At 47.8% G+C, this 12,318-nt stretch overlaps 2 protein-coding genes across 2 annotated transcripts; one reads left to right on the top strand and one right to left on the bottom strand.

The window, feature by feature from the left end:
- Window positions 1-1,510: 1,510 nt before the first annotated feature.
- Window positions 1,511-3,205, bottom strand: LOC123046529 (thioredoxin-like protein YLS8). Its single transcript, XM_044469930.1, has 2 exons — window positions 2,841-3,205; window positions 1,511-2,049 (listed from the first exon to the last, which is right to left on the bottom strand). The coding sequence occupies exons 1-2, from the start codon at window positions 2,958-2,960 to the stop codon at window positions 1,741-1,743; spliced, it is 429 nt and encodes a 142-aa protein (XP_044325865.1). The 5' UTR covers window positions 2,961-3,205; the 3' UTR covers window positions 1,511-1,740.
- Window positions 3,206-5,498: 2,293 nt separating this feature from the next.
- Window positions 5,499-7,798, top strand: LOC123119817 (ataxin-2 homolog). Its single transcript, XM_044539785.1, has 2 exons — window positions 5,499-5,820; window positions 6,693-7,798. The coding sequence occupies exons 1-2, from the start codon at window positions 5,659-5,661 to the stop codon at window positions 7,596-7,598; spliced, it is 1,068 nt and encodes a 355-aa protein (XP_044395720.1). The 5' UTR covers window positions 5,499-5,658; the 3' UTR covers window positions 7,599-7,798.
- Window positions 7,799-12,318: the final 4,520 nt, after the last annotated feature.

Below are 12,318 nucleotides of genomic sequence, written 5' to 3'. Positions count from 1 at the left end.
GCACAAAACGTCAGGTTGAGTGCCCTCGAAATCGGAGTCATCCATGGTCTCAGGGATCTGGAGGTGCAAAGAAAAGGCAACAAAACTTCAGATCAAGGCTCAACAGAAAAATCACCAAATCGCAACCCTAACCCTAACCCTAGCTTGAGCTCGAGCAACTCACCTTGATGATGCCCTCGTCCGAAGCTGAGTCGGCGTACTGGTGAGAGTTGTCGCTGCTGGCGTCATCAGACCAGGACACCATGGCGACGCAGCGGCGACGGCGGTCGGGGATGTGGGAGGGGGCGGCGGAGCAACGTTTAGTACAAAGAGAGAGTGAGGGCTGGGGGTGGGCCTGCACCGCTTCAGGGGTGTTTGACCCGCTCGGCTCGAACCGGTGCGCCAGCGGCGTGTAACGCCGTCTAACGGCGTTGCCGTGTGAATAGTGCAGCCACGTTGACGGATGCGGGCCCCCCTTGTCATAAACGCACTTAAAACGGTCCAAACGAGCAAGCAGTGTTTTTTGCAAAAAAAAATATGAAAAAAATTAGTGTTTTTTAGCACAATTTCGTAAAACAAAATTATATGGTTCAAGAGATAAATTACGAATACAAGTCTCCTGTATGGTTCAATGAATACAACTCTCTTATATGGTTCAAGAGATAAATTACGAATACAACTCTCCTGTATGGTTCAAGAGATAAATTACTAGGTCGTGATCAGTACAACTACGAGCTACGATATTCACCTTTCTCCGTTAAATTGGAGCTTTGTGAATCGACAACACAATCAAGCCTAATTAACAGTATTGCATACGCTCACGTGTAGGCAATCTTGAGCAAAAGAGAACAGTCAATAATTATTAGCACGGCAGATCAATGCTTCAGGAACCCATGGCGACATGTGCTCTAGATGAAACACAATCTCAGCGAGGTGTTGCCAACATGAAGATTCCTGTGGTGTTAAAAACACACACATGAAGATTCCAGTGCGTGGAATCAATCTACAAGAACGTTCATCAAAAAAGAACGGAAATGTTAACTGCCTAGTGTTAGTATGTGGCAACTTCTAAAGTTATGAAATCATGGCAACTACATTAGATCAGACCATACATGGCAACTGCAGTTGAGCAACCATGGCAACTGCAGTTGTCCGACATGGCAACCGTAGTTCAGCGACATGGCAACTGCAGATAACCGAACATGGACGAGGGTCTGGACCATGGCAACTACGGGCGCGCGGTGGGCGTCACGCGTCGCGTGCGGGACCAGAAGGGTACGAGGCCTGACATACGGGCATGTGAACGTTATCAACTTCGCCCACACGCACGCATGTTTGAGGGTTCAGGAGGAAAAAAAAGATGTATATGGACATTAGTTGTTTTGCCCACACATAGGTGTGTGGGCTGGTTGCTGTCCATGCCACACGAGACGTGTGGCACAACTATCCGATACACCACACGTGTGGCAATCATCGGAACCCAAAAAGAAAGGAAGAATCAAAACACAAAATAGGATTCAGCAACACAAAATAAAGGAGTACTAGTTTTATTGGTCATACCCATGCCAACATATTCTGTGTCGAGCATTTCGAACAATCATCAAGGATTTTACAGATGCTTATGAGATGCCAAGATACAACACTGGATAAGCTGGCATACTTCACAGTTCGCATCAATGGTCACCGGCCTAACCGGTGATCAGACATTTTACCAGACAGAATACGCTAGAAATAGCACATGAGCAGCCAGACACAAGTGGCTTAGTAACGGTACTTGGTGGAGTAATCCTTTGGAGCAATCACCAGACCACGGCCCTTCCGGGCTCCCCTGTACACAGTCTCCACAATGTCGACGAACTCTTGCTTGTCTTTCATGGCCCAGTTGATCTTGTTGTTGTTTCCTGTCCCAAGATCAATCATGATGTGCTTGTTCCGGAAGAAGAACATCACCGTGGACGGGTCATACAACTCGTACATGGTGTTGAAATCAGGAACCTCGGTGATGTCAACAAGGTAGATCACTGCAAAGTTCTTTATGGTCTCAGCCACACCTGATAGCACTTCATCCATCTGGACATGAACAAGCAGCGAGTCAGAATGGATTCAATAAGGTGGATTAGCAGAAACTGCAATCAATAACAGACAATGGTTATTTTATTTTTTTCATGAAACATCAAAACAAGTTGCTCATGGACCTCCACAGCTCAACTTTGTCAGGGTTGTGCTGTCAGGTTACTCAGGTATAGGACAGGTCATAGTGCTTTTGTTTTCAGTTTTGTTTAGAAAACTTGTGCACCACATCCCATGCACTTCTGCTCTTGCTGTAGAGACTAAAGAGGCTATGAGCTGCAGGCCCATTCACTAGCATGGACACTCGGACAGTACCTAGGGAACCACAGTTCTTATATTCTAATCCCTAAACCTTGTCTAAACTATCAGTATCCGTAAACCCAACCGTTCAAATTTCATGAATCCATGACCCCGACAACCAAATCCAATATCGACTCCAAACAATTGATCCAGCGTAAGTCCAGACACAACGTCCATGTGTTTTTTGAGGCTTTGACGAGGAAAATGCTGATGGCACGTTCACTAGGATGGACAGTTGGAGAGTGCCTAGGAAGCCACAGTTCTTGTAAGTATCAGCAAGAGACTCGGATCTTGGGTGATTCTGATCCCTAAACCCTACCTAATCTATCAGTATCCGTAAACCCAATCAGCGAAATTTCACGAATCCATGACCCCTACAAGGCTACGACCAAATCCAATATCGACTCGACTCTAAACAATTCACCCGGCGTAAGTCCAGACGCAATCGATTACTGAAAGGTAGGGTTCGTCAGGGGATCGATGGCCCGTACCTGCATGCATGTCTCGTCCCAATCGTGGCCGAAGCGGATGATGACCAGCCTCTCCTCCTCGGCGAGGATGGCTTGGTCCACCGCCCATCCCGAGTGCAGGTGTGGCAGCAGGTAGGACATGTCCTCCTCGCGCTCGTCGCCGACGGCCCCCGCTGATCCGCGAGAAGATTTGGGGATTTCGAACCCTCAGAACGGGTAGCGAGCAGGCAGCAGAGGTGGAATGTGCGTGGAACGCAACACGGTGAGATTCGATCGAACTTTCTGGGAGACGGAAAGAGGGGGAGAGTTTCGACCTAACAGCCTAGAACACCATGGAAACTTCCGGAAACTGCGATTTGGGTATGCCGCGCCCGCGGTCCCATGGCCCAATTTAGGACTCGTGTTAGGAGGCCTGACTAGACCGCGGGAAGTAATAGGCTTTTGATATGTCGGCCCACTTAAGCTTAGCAGCTTTTATGTTATTGTAATTGTTATATACTACTTCCTCAGTCCCAAAATAAATGACTCGACTTTGTACTAAAGCTGAGTCGCTTTTTTTTGGAACAGAGGGAGTATAAGCGTATTTTTTCTGTAAAAGGCCAAAGGCCATAAATTAATTAGCACAAACCCTTAAAAAATATCACAATCCTTACATAAATTAAAAAATACATCCAAATCTTCTTGGTTGCCCAAGTCTTCTTCTTCCTAAGGCTCCTTTGGACCTTCGTCTCAATCGAGCAAACATGTTTAAACATAGGAGCTTATAAAAAGCAACAACCGAAAAGTCGTCGATGTAGATCAAAAGATGTTGTCAACCTTGATGTGCGTAGCAAATCGTCGCCCCAAAGAACAAAACGGTAGAGAGGGCTTGTAGAATGCCCCAGTTCCGGCCAAATGGAGTCGGAGAACACACGCTCTCCGATTAGGCCAGACTGGCAAACCTTCGTGGTTCGGAACTGAAGCCAAGGGGCCAAGATGTACAACCACATTGTTCACTCCGCAAGACAATTTGATCAAAACAAATGTACTAAAAAATCCAGACCCGAAGAAGCAGATTTGAAGACACTATGTCTCCCGATGATACGAGTAAGCATCATCGAAACAAGGGCGAGGCTTGGAGACTATATTGCACGACCCGGAGAGGGGGAAATGACGGGCCCGATTGGTAGATGGGTCATGCCCGCATACCCACACCGACGTAGCCGACAGAGGAGATGGTGGCGAAGGAGAAACCCTAGCTTTAATTGTTACATACAAGTAGATGTTGGAAATGTGAGCAATTTACCGTATGATTTTATTAACAGAAACAGTAAATAAAATATGATTATTATAGTAGAGATGAAACAAGTCGTGCAATCTAGCAGAGTGAAGGCAAATAGCATTTGTACCGGTGTCTCAAAGAGGTGGGGTTTCGGCTCATTCCCCGCAACCCGCGGCACGCCGTGACGAGGCGTGGCAAAGCGGGCGGCGGAGGAGCACGCGTGAATGTCCCTCTTATTCTCATGCTCATACATGTGGGAAACAACCTTCTTTATAAGGAGGTCCAACTCCTACCAAACTAGCAATGCACGAATGGGATGAGTGGGCCTTTAGAATTAATTAGGAATTCTGAAACTGATTGTTGGGCTGATCCAAAATAGATTAAAATTCCAGCAATAGATACGCGGTGGCTAAGCTTAAACTTTTTAAAAAAAATAGTAGCATACTAGTGTAAACCCTGTGCTTTGCTGCGGGTATCATTAAAGGGTTTTAGTAAATTTATTTTAAAATATGCATGTACAAGTTCACATTTTTTTAAGTATGGACTTGCGAAGTTCAAGTGCAAACTAAAATGTCAATTTTTTGTACATCAATTTTTTTGCCACAATTAAGGCAATTTTAATGGCCGCACTTTTGCGGAGTTATAAACTGATGACATATTAATCTAACAGTTATTATACTTCTTTACATTCTTTCTAATACTATCTTCATTTGTATAACTCTGTTTCAAGTCACACTTTGTAATGTTGTATGAACTTTATTTAGAAAATTACGAGCATTCACAATACCAAATCAATACCATTAGAATGAACATTTAATAATAATAAAATCGCTTCATATATATTTATTATTTTGATATTTTGTACTACTATTTTTTTATAAACTTGGTCAAACCTCATTACGTTTGACTTAGGTCACAGCTAATACGTGTAGTAAATAAAAATGAAGGGAGTATATATTTTCATGAAGAGACATTTTTCACCAAGGGACGGACCTCTTTTCATTACGGGACGTGTATTTCTATGAAGAGACATCTTTTGACTATCCATAACAGACATCTTTTTCACTAAGGTGCGAGTTTTTTCACAAATAGACATATTTTCACTTGGGGACATGTATTTTGGAGGTGCCTTTTAAGCAAATATCATGAGTACTGTTCTTTTTAAGGCGACATGTCTTAACATGAACCGTTGCATTAGGAGTCAGTTTTACAATAAATAGATATACTAGTATGCTACTATTTTTTTCCCCTCTAATAGAAGTCAGTTTTACATGTTGTTTCTAATAAATAGACATACTAAAAGATAGTTTCTCTAGATCTCCCCCCCCCCCCCCCCCCCCCACCCCCCACCCCGCCTCTAATTAGAAACGGCATCATGTGGGAGACAGTAGCAAAAATATCTTTTAGCCAAACACACATAATGTGTGATGTGAACCAACGCTAGGAATCATTATATCCCCTCTCCTCCCTCTCATCTTCAAAGTCATATAGCTCCCACTAATTAACCACATCTTCTGTGTTCACGCTCTCACTGCTTCACATCCTGAAAAACAACCACTCCGCATCCGCTTTGAGTCCATGAAATACTCCCATCCCGCAATGCCGATCTATGCGGCCATCAAGGTGGAAGAGGAAGACGAGGAGGGGGTTGCCATTGCCAACTTTGGTACGGCAGGCCAGGTGCGCGGCGGCCAACAGTACTGCATGGCCATCTTCAGGAACCCCGCTCCTCCCCCACAGGTTAGTAGTGCGATATTGTTTTATTTAAAATTTAAAATATAGTGCTATATCTTTTTCAACATGTTGCTCCACAGCGACATGGATTTGCATCTCGATTGTATTCCTCTTAACATGGTATAACTCCTAAGTTCTAAATTTGATTCGTTTCCTCCTCGCGTGAGCAGTTAGTTTTCATGTGTGTTTACGACATCTCGTATATGGTATGAAAACTATGGATTAGCTTCACATCACAGTGCTAGTTAGTACGGTATTCGTGCCTCTTCCGTAGCTAGAAGGTACAACTGTAAGGATGTCGAGAGGATTCTTTTTGCTTACATTTTATTTGTTTTTTCGCTTATTTTTCAGACTTGTGCATAGGTAATGTTTGGACCTTGATCGTTGCTTTATCTTTGAAAACCTGTTTCGAAACGATCCTTTGTTTCAGTTTGGGAGATTTTTTTTTGCGGATGCAGTTTGGGATTTTATCCATTATTGAAAGTATGGTTTTTAATTGCTTATTTATCTAGATGTGTTTTAGCAAAACTGTAATTTACACCCACAATGAATGTCATCGCATCAGATTTTAGTCACAAATGTTGATGCCAAATACATCGGGTAAGCTGTAGAGGAACTGTATAACCATATATCACATCTCTGGCTGGGACAGAAGTGAAATCAACTAAATGGGTGGAGAAACTCAACCTATCATGTTTTCCAGATTCAATTAATCCATAAGCTCGTACTACTAATGAATCATCTGCATCAGTTTGTATGTTTCATTATCTGTGAGTAGTTAATTTAGAGAAAAATGTCTCTGCAATCTGCTCTGCAATTTGTTCTGTCAAGATCTCTATTATTGTTCGCCTCAGATATTTTGTTTCCTCTTCATTCAGGTGCAGCCGCCGCGGCCACCTCCACCTGCACCTGCACAATGCCAGTGGAACAAGGGGCTGGCTACCGGACCGCCTCCAGGCTTCCCCGGCGTGTGCCAGCCGCCACAGAAGAGACACCAGTCTGGGCCGCAGCCACCGCACAGGCAGCACCAGGTGCAGCCACAACAGAGACAGTATCAGGCGCCGGCGCAGCAAGCACAGAGGCAGTATCAGGCGCCGCCGGCGCAGGCGCAGCAGGCGCAGAGGCAGTATCAGGCGCGGCCACCGCAGACGCAGCAGTACCAGGCGGCGGCGCCGCAGGCACAGCCACCGCAGAAGCAATACCCGCCACCACAGCCTAGGCGGCAGCAGGCGGCGCAAGGGCAGTCACTGCAACAGCAATACCAGGCGCAGCCGCGGCAGATGCAGTACCCGCCGGCGCCGACGCAAGCGCAATCACCGCAGATGCAGTACCAGCAGCCGGAGCCTGCGCAAGCGCAAGCCCCGCAGATGCAGTACCAGCCGGCACCGACCCAAGCGCAACCACCGGGGATGCAGTACCAGCCGGCGCCGTCGCCGAGCGCGCGGCAGCACGCTCCCACACCTGCCGCTCAACACGCCCCGTCCAGCAGCAGGCCCCGACTTCAGCCGAGGGCGGCGGCCAAGCCGGCGTCCGCGTTCAAGAAGCCCTCCGTGGTGTGCGGCGTGTGCGACGTGCGGTGCATGACGGCGGTTCACCTCAAGCAGCACGAGAAGGGGAGGAAGCATCGGAACAAGGTGGGCTGCGCCGCCGGGGAGATGAACGTGTGGTGCGACGTCTGCTCCGTGACCCTCTTAACCAAGCTCAACGTCAAGGAGCACTACTCCGGCAAGCCGCATCTCCAGCGGGCCTCACGCTCCAGTGCCAAGGGCAACCGAGCAACCTGACATTGTCCATTCCACATTCCCACATGACAGTTTCACCAGGTTTTTTATTTTAATATTTTTCCTTCATGACTTGACGATACTATTATCCAGACTCCAGTGGTATCTGCAACTTTGAAATTGTGTCTTTTTAATATCAGTATATGTATAATAACTGTAATGCAGCACCCTAGTGACAGGCTGACAACTAAATTTGCTACGTACTACTTGAATTCTGTAATGGATTTTATATATTGTGTGTGCGACTCTGTTTTATTCAGGGTTTTTTTCCACGTTACAATTTCACTGAGCTGATTAGGACTTTAATTTAGCAACCTGAAATTATGAATGGTTTGATGTGGCAGCTCTCTAATGCCAAACCTAGTCCACGGTGTAGTCGCAACCTCTTGCGTATCCATCACCGCCTTCACCATCATTGTCGTGAATGTCGTCACACACCGGATCATCGCTGATTGGAGGTCTCATACTCCTCCAATCTCCGATGCACGCGTGCGATCGGTCGATCTTATACATACCGGAGAGATGGTTGCTCGAGAATCTACCATTGAATTCCTATGTCATTACTCCTTTATAGCCGCGCCGGTGGCCACTCCAGCCCCCGCGGCCACCCACTGCCTCTCGCCGGCCGCCTCCCCGGCCCTCGATGGACATCTCCCCCCCTGGCGGCCAGCACCCGGTGCCGCGCTGGCTTGCCTCAAGACCCTCCTCCACTGGATCTAGCTCCGTGGCATCCTCCTACCGCGACGCCCTCCTTGCCTCCCCAGCCCCCTCTGCCGGCGACCTCCAGGCCAGCCCTCCGCCTCGCCGGCCCGGACCGCGGTCGAAGGTTCACCGCGTCGCCCCGCTGTCGGAGGAGCCATGGCAGGCGGCCCGGGACCACCGCCGAAAGCGTCCGCGGCAGCCTCGCCCCCGTCCGTGCCGCCCCCACTCCCTGGTCGGTGGCTGGTGCCCCCGCTGCCTCTTCCCTGGCCATCCGCTCGTGGAATGTCGCAAGGACATCCGTTGCCGGCGGTGCGGGTTCTTCGGTCACAAGGCACGGGCTTGCACCGTGCCCCGTGCCTCCCTCCCCCCGGCCAAGCGACCGCGCGCCGCGCCACCCTTCCCGGTGCCCGGCTTCAACGGTTCCGGCCTCGCCGTGTCCTCCGGGCAGGCCTCACCGTCCCCATCGCCGGTCCCCTCCCCGCGCCCCTCGTCGACGTCCTCGGGCGCGGCTCCGCCTTCGCGGCCGTCTTCCTTGCCCTTGCTCGCGGCGCCGTCCCCGCGACCCTTGTCATCTGTAGGATCGAAAGTATGTCTAGAGGGGGGGGGGGGTGATTAGACTACTTGACCAAATAAAAATCTAGCATTTTCCTAATTTTAGTTCTTGGCAGATTTTAGCAACTTTGGACAAGTCAAGAAATCTTAACACAATTCAAGCAAGCATGCAAAGAGTATATGAGCAGCGAAAAGTAAAGCATGCAACTTGCAAGAATGTAAAGGGAAGGGTTTGGAGGATTCAAACGCAATTGGAGACACGGATGTTTTTGTCGTGGTTCCGATAGGTGGTGCTATCGTACATCCATGTTGATGGAGACTTCAACCTGTTGGAAATATGCCCTAGAGGCAATAATAAAAGTATTATTATTATATTTCCTTGTTCATGATAATTGTCTTTTATTCATGCTATAACTGTATTATCCGGAAATCGTAATACACGTGTGAATATATAGACCACAATATGTCTCTAGTGAGCCTCTAGTTGACTAGCTCGTTGTGATCAACAGATAGTCATGGTTTCCTGGCTATGGACATTGGATGTCGTTGATAACGGGATCACATCATTAGGAGAATGATGTGATGGACAAGACCCAATCCTAAGACTAGCACAAAAGATCGTGTAGTTCATTTGCTAGAGCTTTGCCAATGTCAAGTATCTCTTCCTTTGACCATGAGATCGTGTAACTCCTGGATACCGTAGGAGTGCTTTGGGTGTATCAAACGTCACAACGTAACTGGGTGACTATAAAGGTGCACTACAGGTATCTCCGAAAGTATCTATTGTTTTATGCGGATCGAGACTGGAATTTGTCACTCCGTGTGAACGGAGAGGTATCTCTGGGCCCACTCGGTAGGACATCATCATTTGCGCAAATGTGACCAAGGAGTTGATCACGGGATGATGTGTTACGGAACGAGTAAAGAGACTTGCCGGTAACGAGATTGAACAAGGTATCGGTATACCGACGATCGAATCTCAGGCAAGTAAAATACCGCTAGACAAAGGGAATTGAATACGGGATTGATTAAGTCCTTGACATCATGGTTCATCCGATGAGATCATCGTGGAGCATGTGGGAGCCATCATGGGTATCCAGATCCCGCTGTTGGTTATTGACCAGAGAACGTCTCGGTCATGTCTACATGTCTCCCGAACCCGTAGGGTCTACACACTTAAGGTTCGATGACGCTAGGGTTATAAAGGAAGCTTGTATGTGGTTACCGAATGTTGTTCGGAGTCCCGGATGAGATCCCGGACGTCACGAGGAGTTCCGGAATGGTCCGGAGGTAAAGATTTATATATAGGAAGTCCTGTTTCGGCCATCGGGACAAGTTTCGGGGTCATCGGTATTGTACCGGGACCACCGGAAGGGTCCCGGGGGCCCACCGGGTGGGGCCACCTGCCCCGGGGGGCCACATGGGCTGTAGGGGGTGCGCCTTGGCCTACATGGGCCAAGGGCACCAGCCCCTAGAGGCCCATGCGCCAAGATAAAGGAAAAAGGGAAGAGTCCTAAAGGGGGAAGGCACCTCCGAGGTGCCTTGGGGAGGATGGACTCCTCCCCATCCTTAGCCGCACCCCTTCCTTGGAGGAGGGGGCAAGGCTGCGCCCTCCCCCTCTCCCTTGGCCCTATATATAGTGGGGAAAAGGAGGAGCAATCATACCTAAGGCCTTTGGTTGCCTCCCTCTCCCTCCCGTGACACATCTCCTCTCCCGTAGGTGCTCGGTGAAGCCCTGCAGGATTGCCATGCTCCTCCACCACCACCACGCCGTTGTGCTGCTGTTGGATGGAGTCTTCCTCAACCTCTCCCTCTCTCCTTGCTGGATCAAGGCGTGGGAGACGTCACCGGACTGTACGTGTGTTGAACGCGGAGGTGCCGTCCGTTCGGCACTTGATCATCGGTGATCTGAATCACGACGAGTACGACTCCATCAACCCCGTTCACTTGAACGCTTCCGCTTAGCGATCTACAAGGGTATGTAGATGCACTCCCCTTTCTACTCGTTGCTGGTCTCTCCATAGATAGATCTTGGTGATACGCGTAGGAAAATTTTGAATTTCTGCTACGTTCCCCTACAGTGGCATCATGAGCTAGGTCTATTGCGTAGATTCTTTGCACGAGTAGAACACAAAGTAGTTGTGGGCGTTGATGTTGTTCAATATGCTTACCGTTACTAGTCCAATCTTGTTTCGACGGTATTGTGGGATGAAGCGGCCCGGACCGACCCTACACGTACTCTTACGTGAGACAGGTTCCACCGATTGACATGCACTTGGTGCATAAGGTGGCTAGCGGGTGCCAGTCTCTCCCACTTTAGTCGGAACGGATTCGATGAAAAGGGTCCTTATGAAGGGTAAACAGCAATTGGCATATCACGTTGTGGTATTGCGTAGGTAAGAAACGTTCTTGCTAGAAACCCATAGCAGCCACGTAAAACATGCAACAACAATTAGAGGACGTCTAACTTGTTTTTGCAGGGTATGCTATGTGATGTGATATGGCCAAAGGATGTGATGAATGAATATATGTGATGTATGAGATTGATCATGTTCTTGTAATAGGATTCACGACTTGCATGTCGATGAGTATGACAACCGGCAGGAGCCATAGGAGTTGTCTTTATTTTTTGTATGACCTGCGTGTCATTGAAGAACGCCATGTAAACTACTTTACTTTATTGCTAAGCGCGTTAGTCATAGAAGTAGAAGTAGTCGTTGGCGTGACAACTTCATGAAGACACGATGATGGAGATCATGATGATGGAGATCATGGTGTCATGCCGGTGACAAGATGATCATGGAGCCCCGAAGATGAAGATCAAAAGGAGCAAAATGATATTGGCCATATCATGTCACTATTTGATTGCATGTGATGTTTATCATGTTTATACATCTTATTTGCTTAGTACGACGGTAGTAAATAAGATGATCCCTCATTAAAATTTCAAGAAGTGTTCTCCCCTAACTGTGCACCGTTGCTACAGTTCGTCGTTTCGAAGCACCACGTGATGATCGGGTGTGATGGATTCTTACGTTCACATACAACGGGTGTAAGACAGTTTTACACAGCGAAAACACTTAGGGTTAACTTGACGAGCCTAGCATGTGCAGACATGGCCTCGGAACACGGAGACCGAAAGGTCGAGCATGAGTCGTATAGTAGATACGATCAACATGAAGATGTTCACCAACGTTAACTAGTCCGTCTCACGTGATGATCGGACACGGCCTAGTTGACTCGGATCATGTAATCACTTAGATGACTAGAGGGATGTCTATCTGAGTGGGAGTTCATAAGATGAACTTAATTATCTTGAACATAGTCAAAAGACCTTTTGCAAATTATGTCGTAGCTCGCGCTATAGTTCTACTGTTTTAGATATGTTCCTAGAGAAAATATAGTTGAAAGTTGACAGTAGCGATTATGCGAACAGTAGAAAGCTTATGTCCTTAATGCACTGCTCAGT

The sequence above is a fragment of the Triticum aestivum genome, chromosome 1A (genome assembly GCF_018294505.1).
Source record: "Triticum aestivum cultivar Chinese Spring chromosome 1A, IWGSC CS RefSeq v2.1, whole genome shotgun sequence".
NCBI classification, from domain to species: domain Eukaryota; kingdom Viridiplantae; phylum Streptophyta; class Magnoliopsida; order Poales; family Poaceae; genus Triticum; species Triticum aestivum.
The sequence above is the reverse complement of the archived record's forward strand: the minus strand, read 5'-3'. Positions and strand labels throughout refer to the sequence as shown.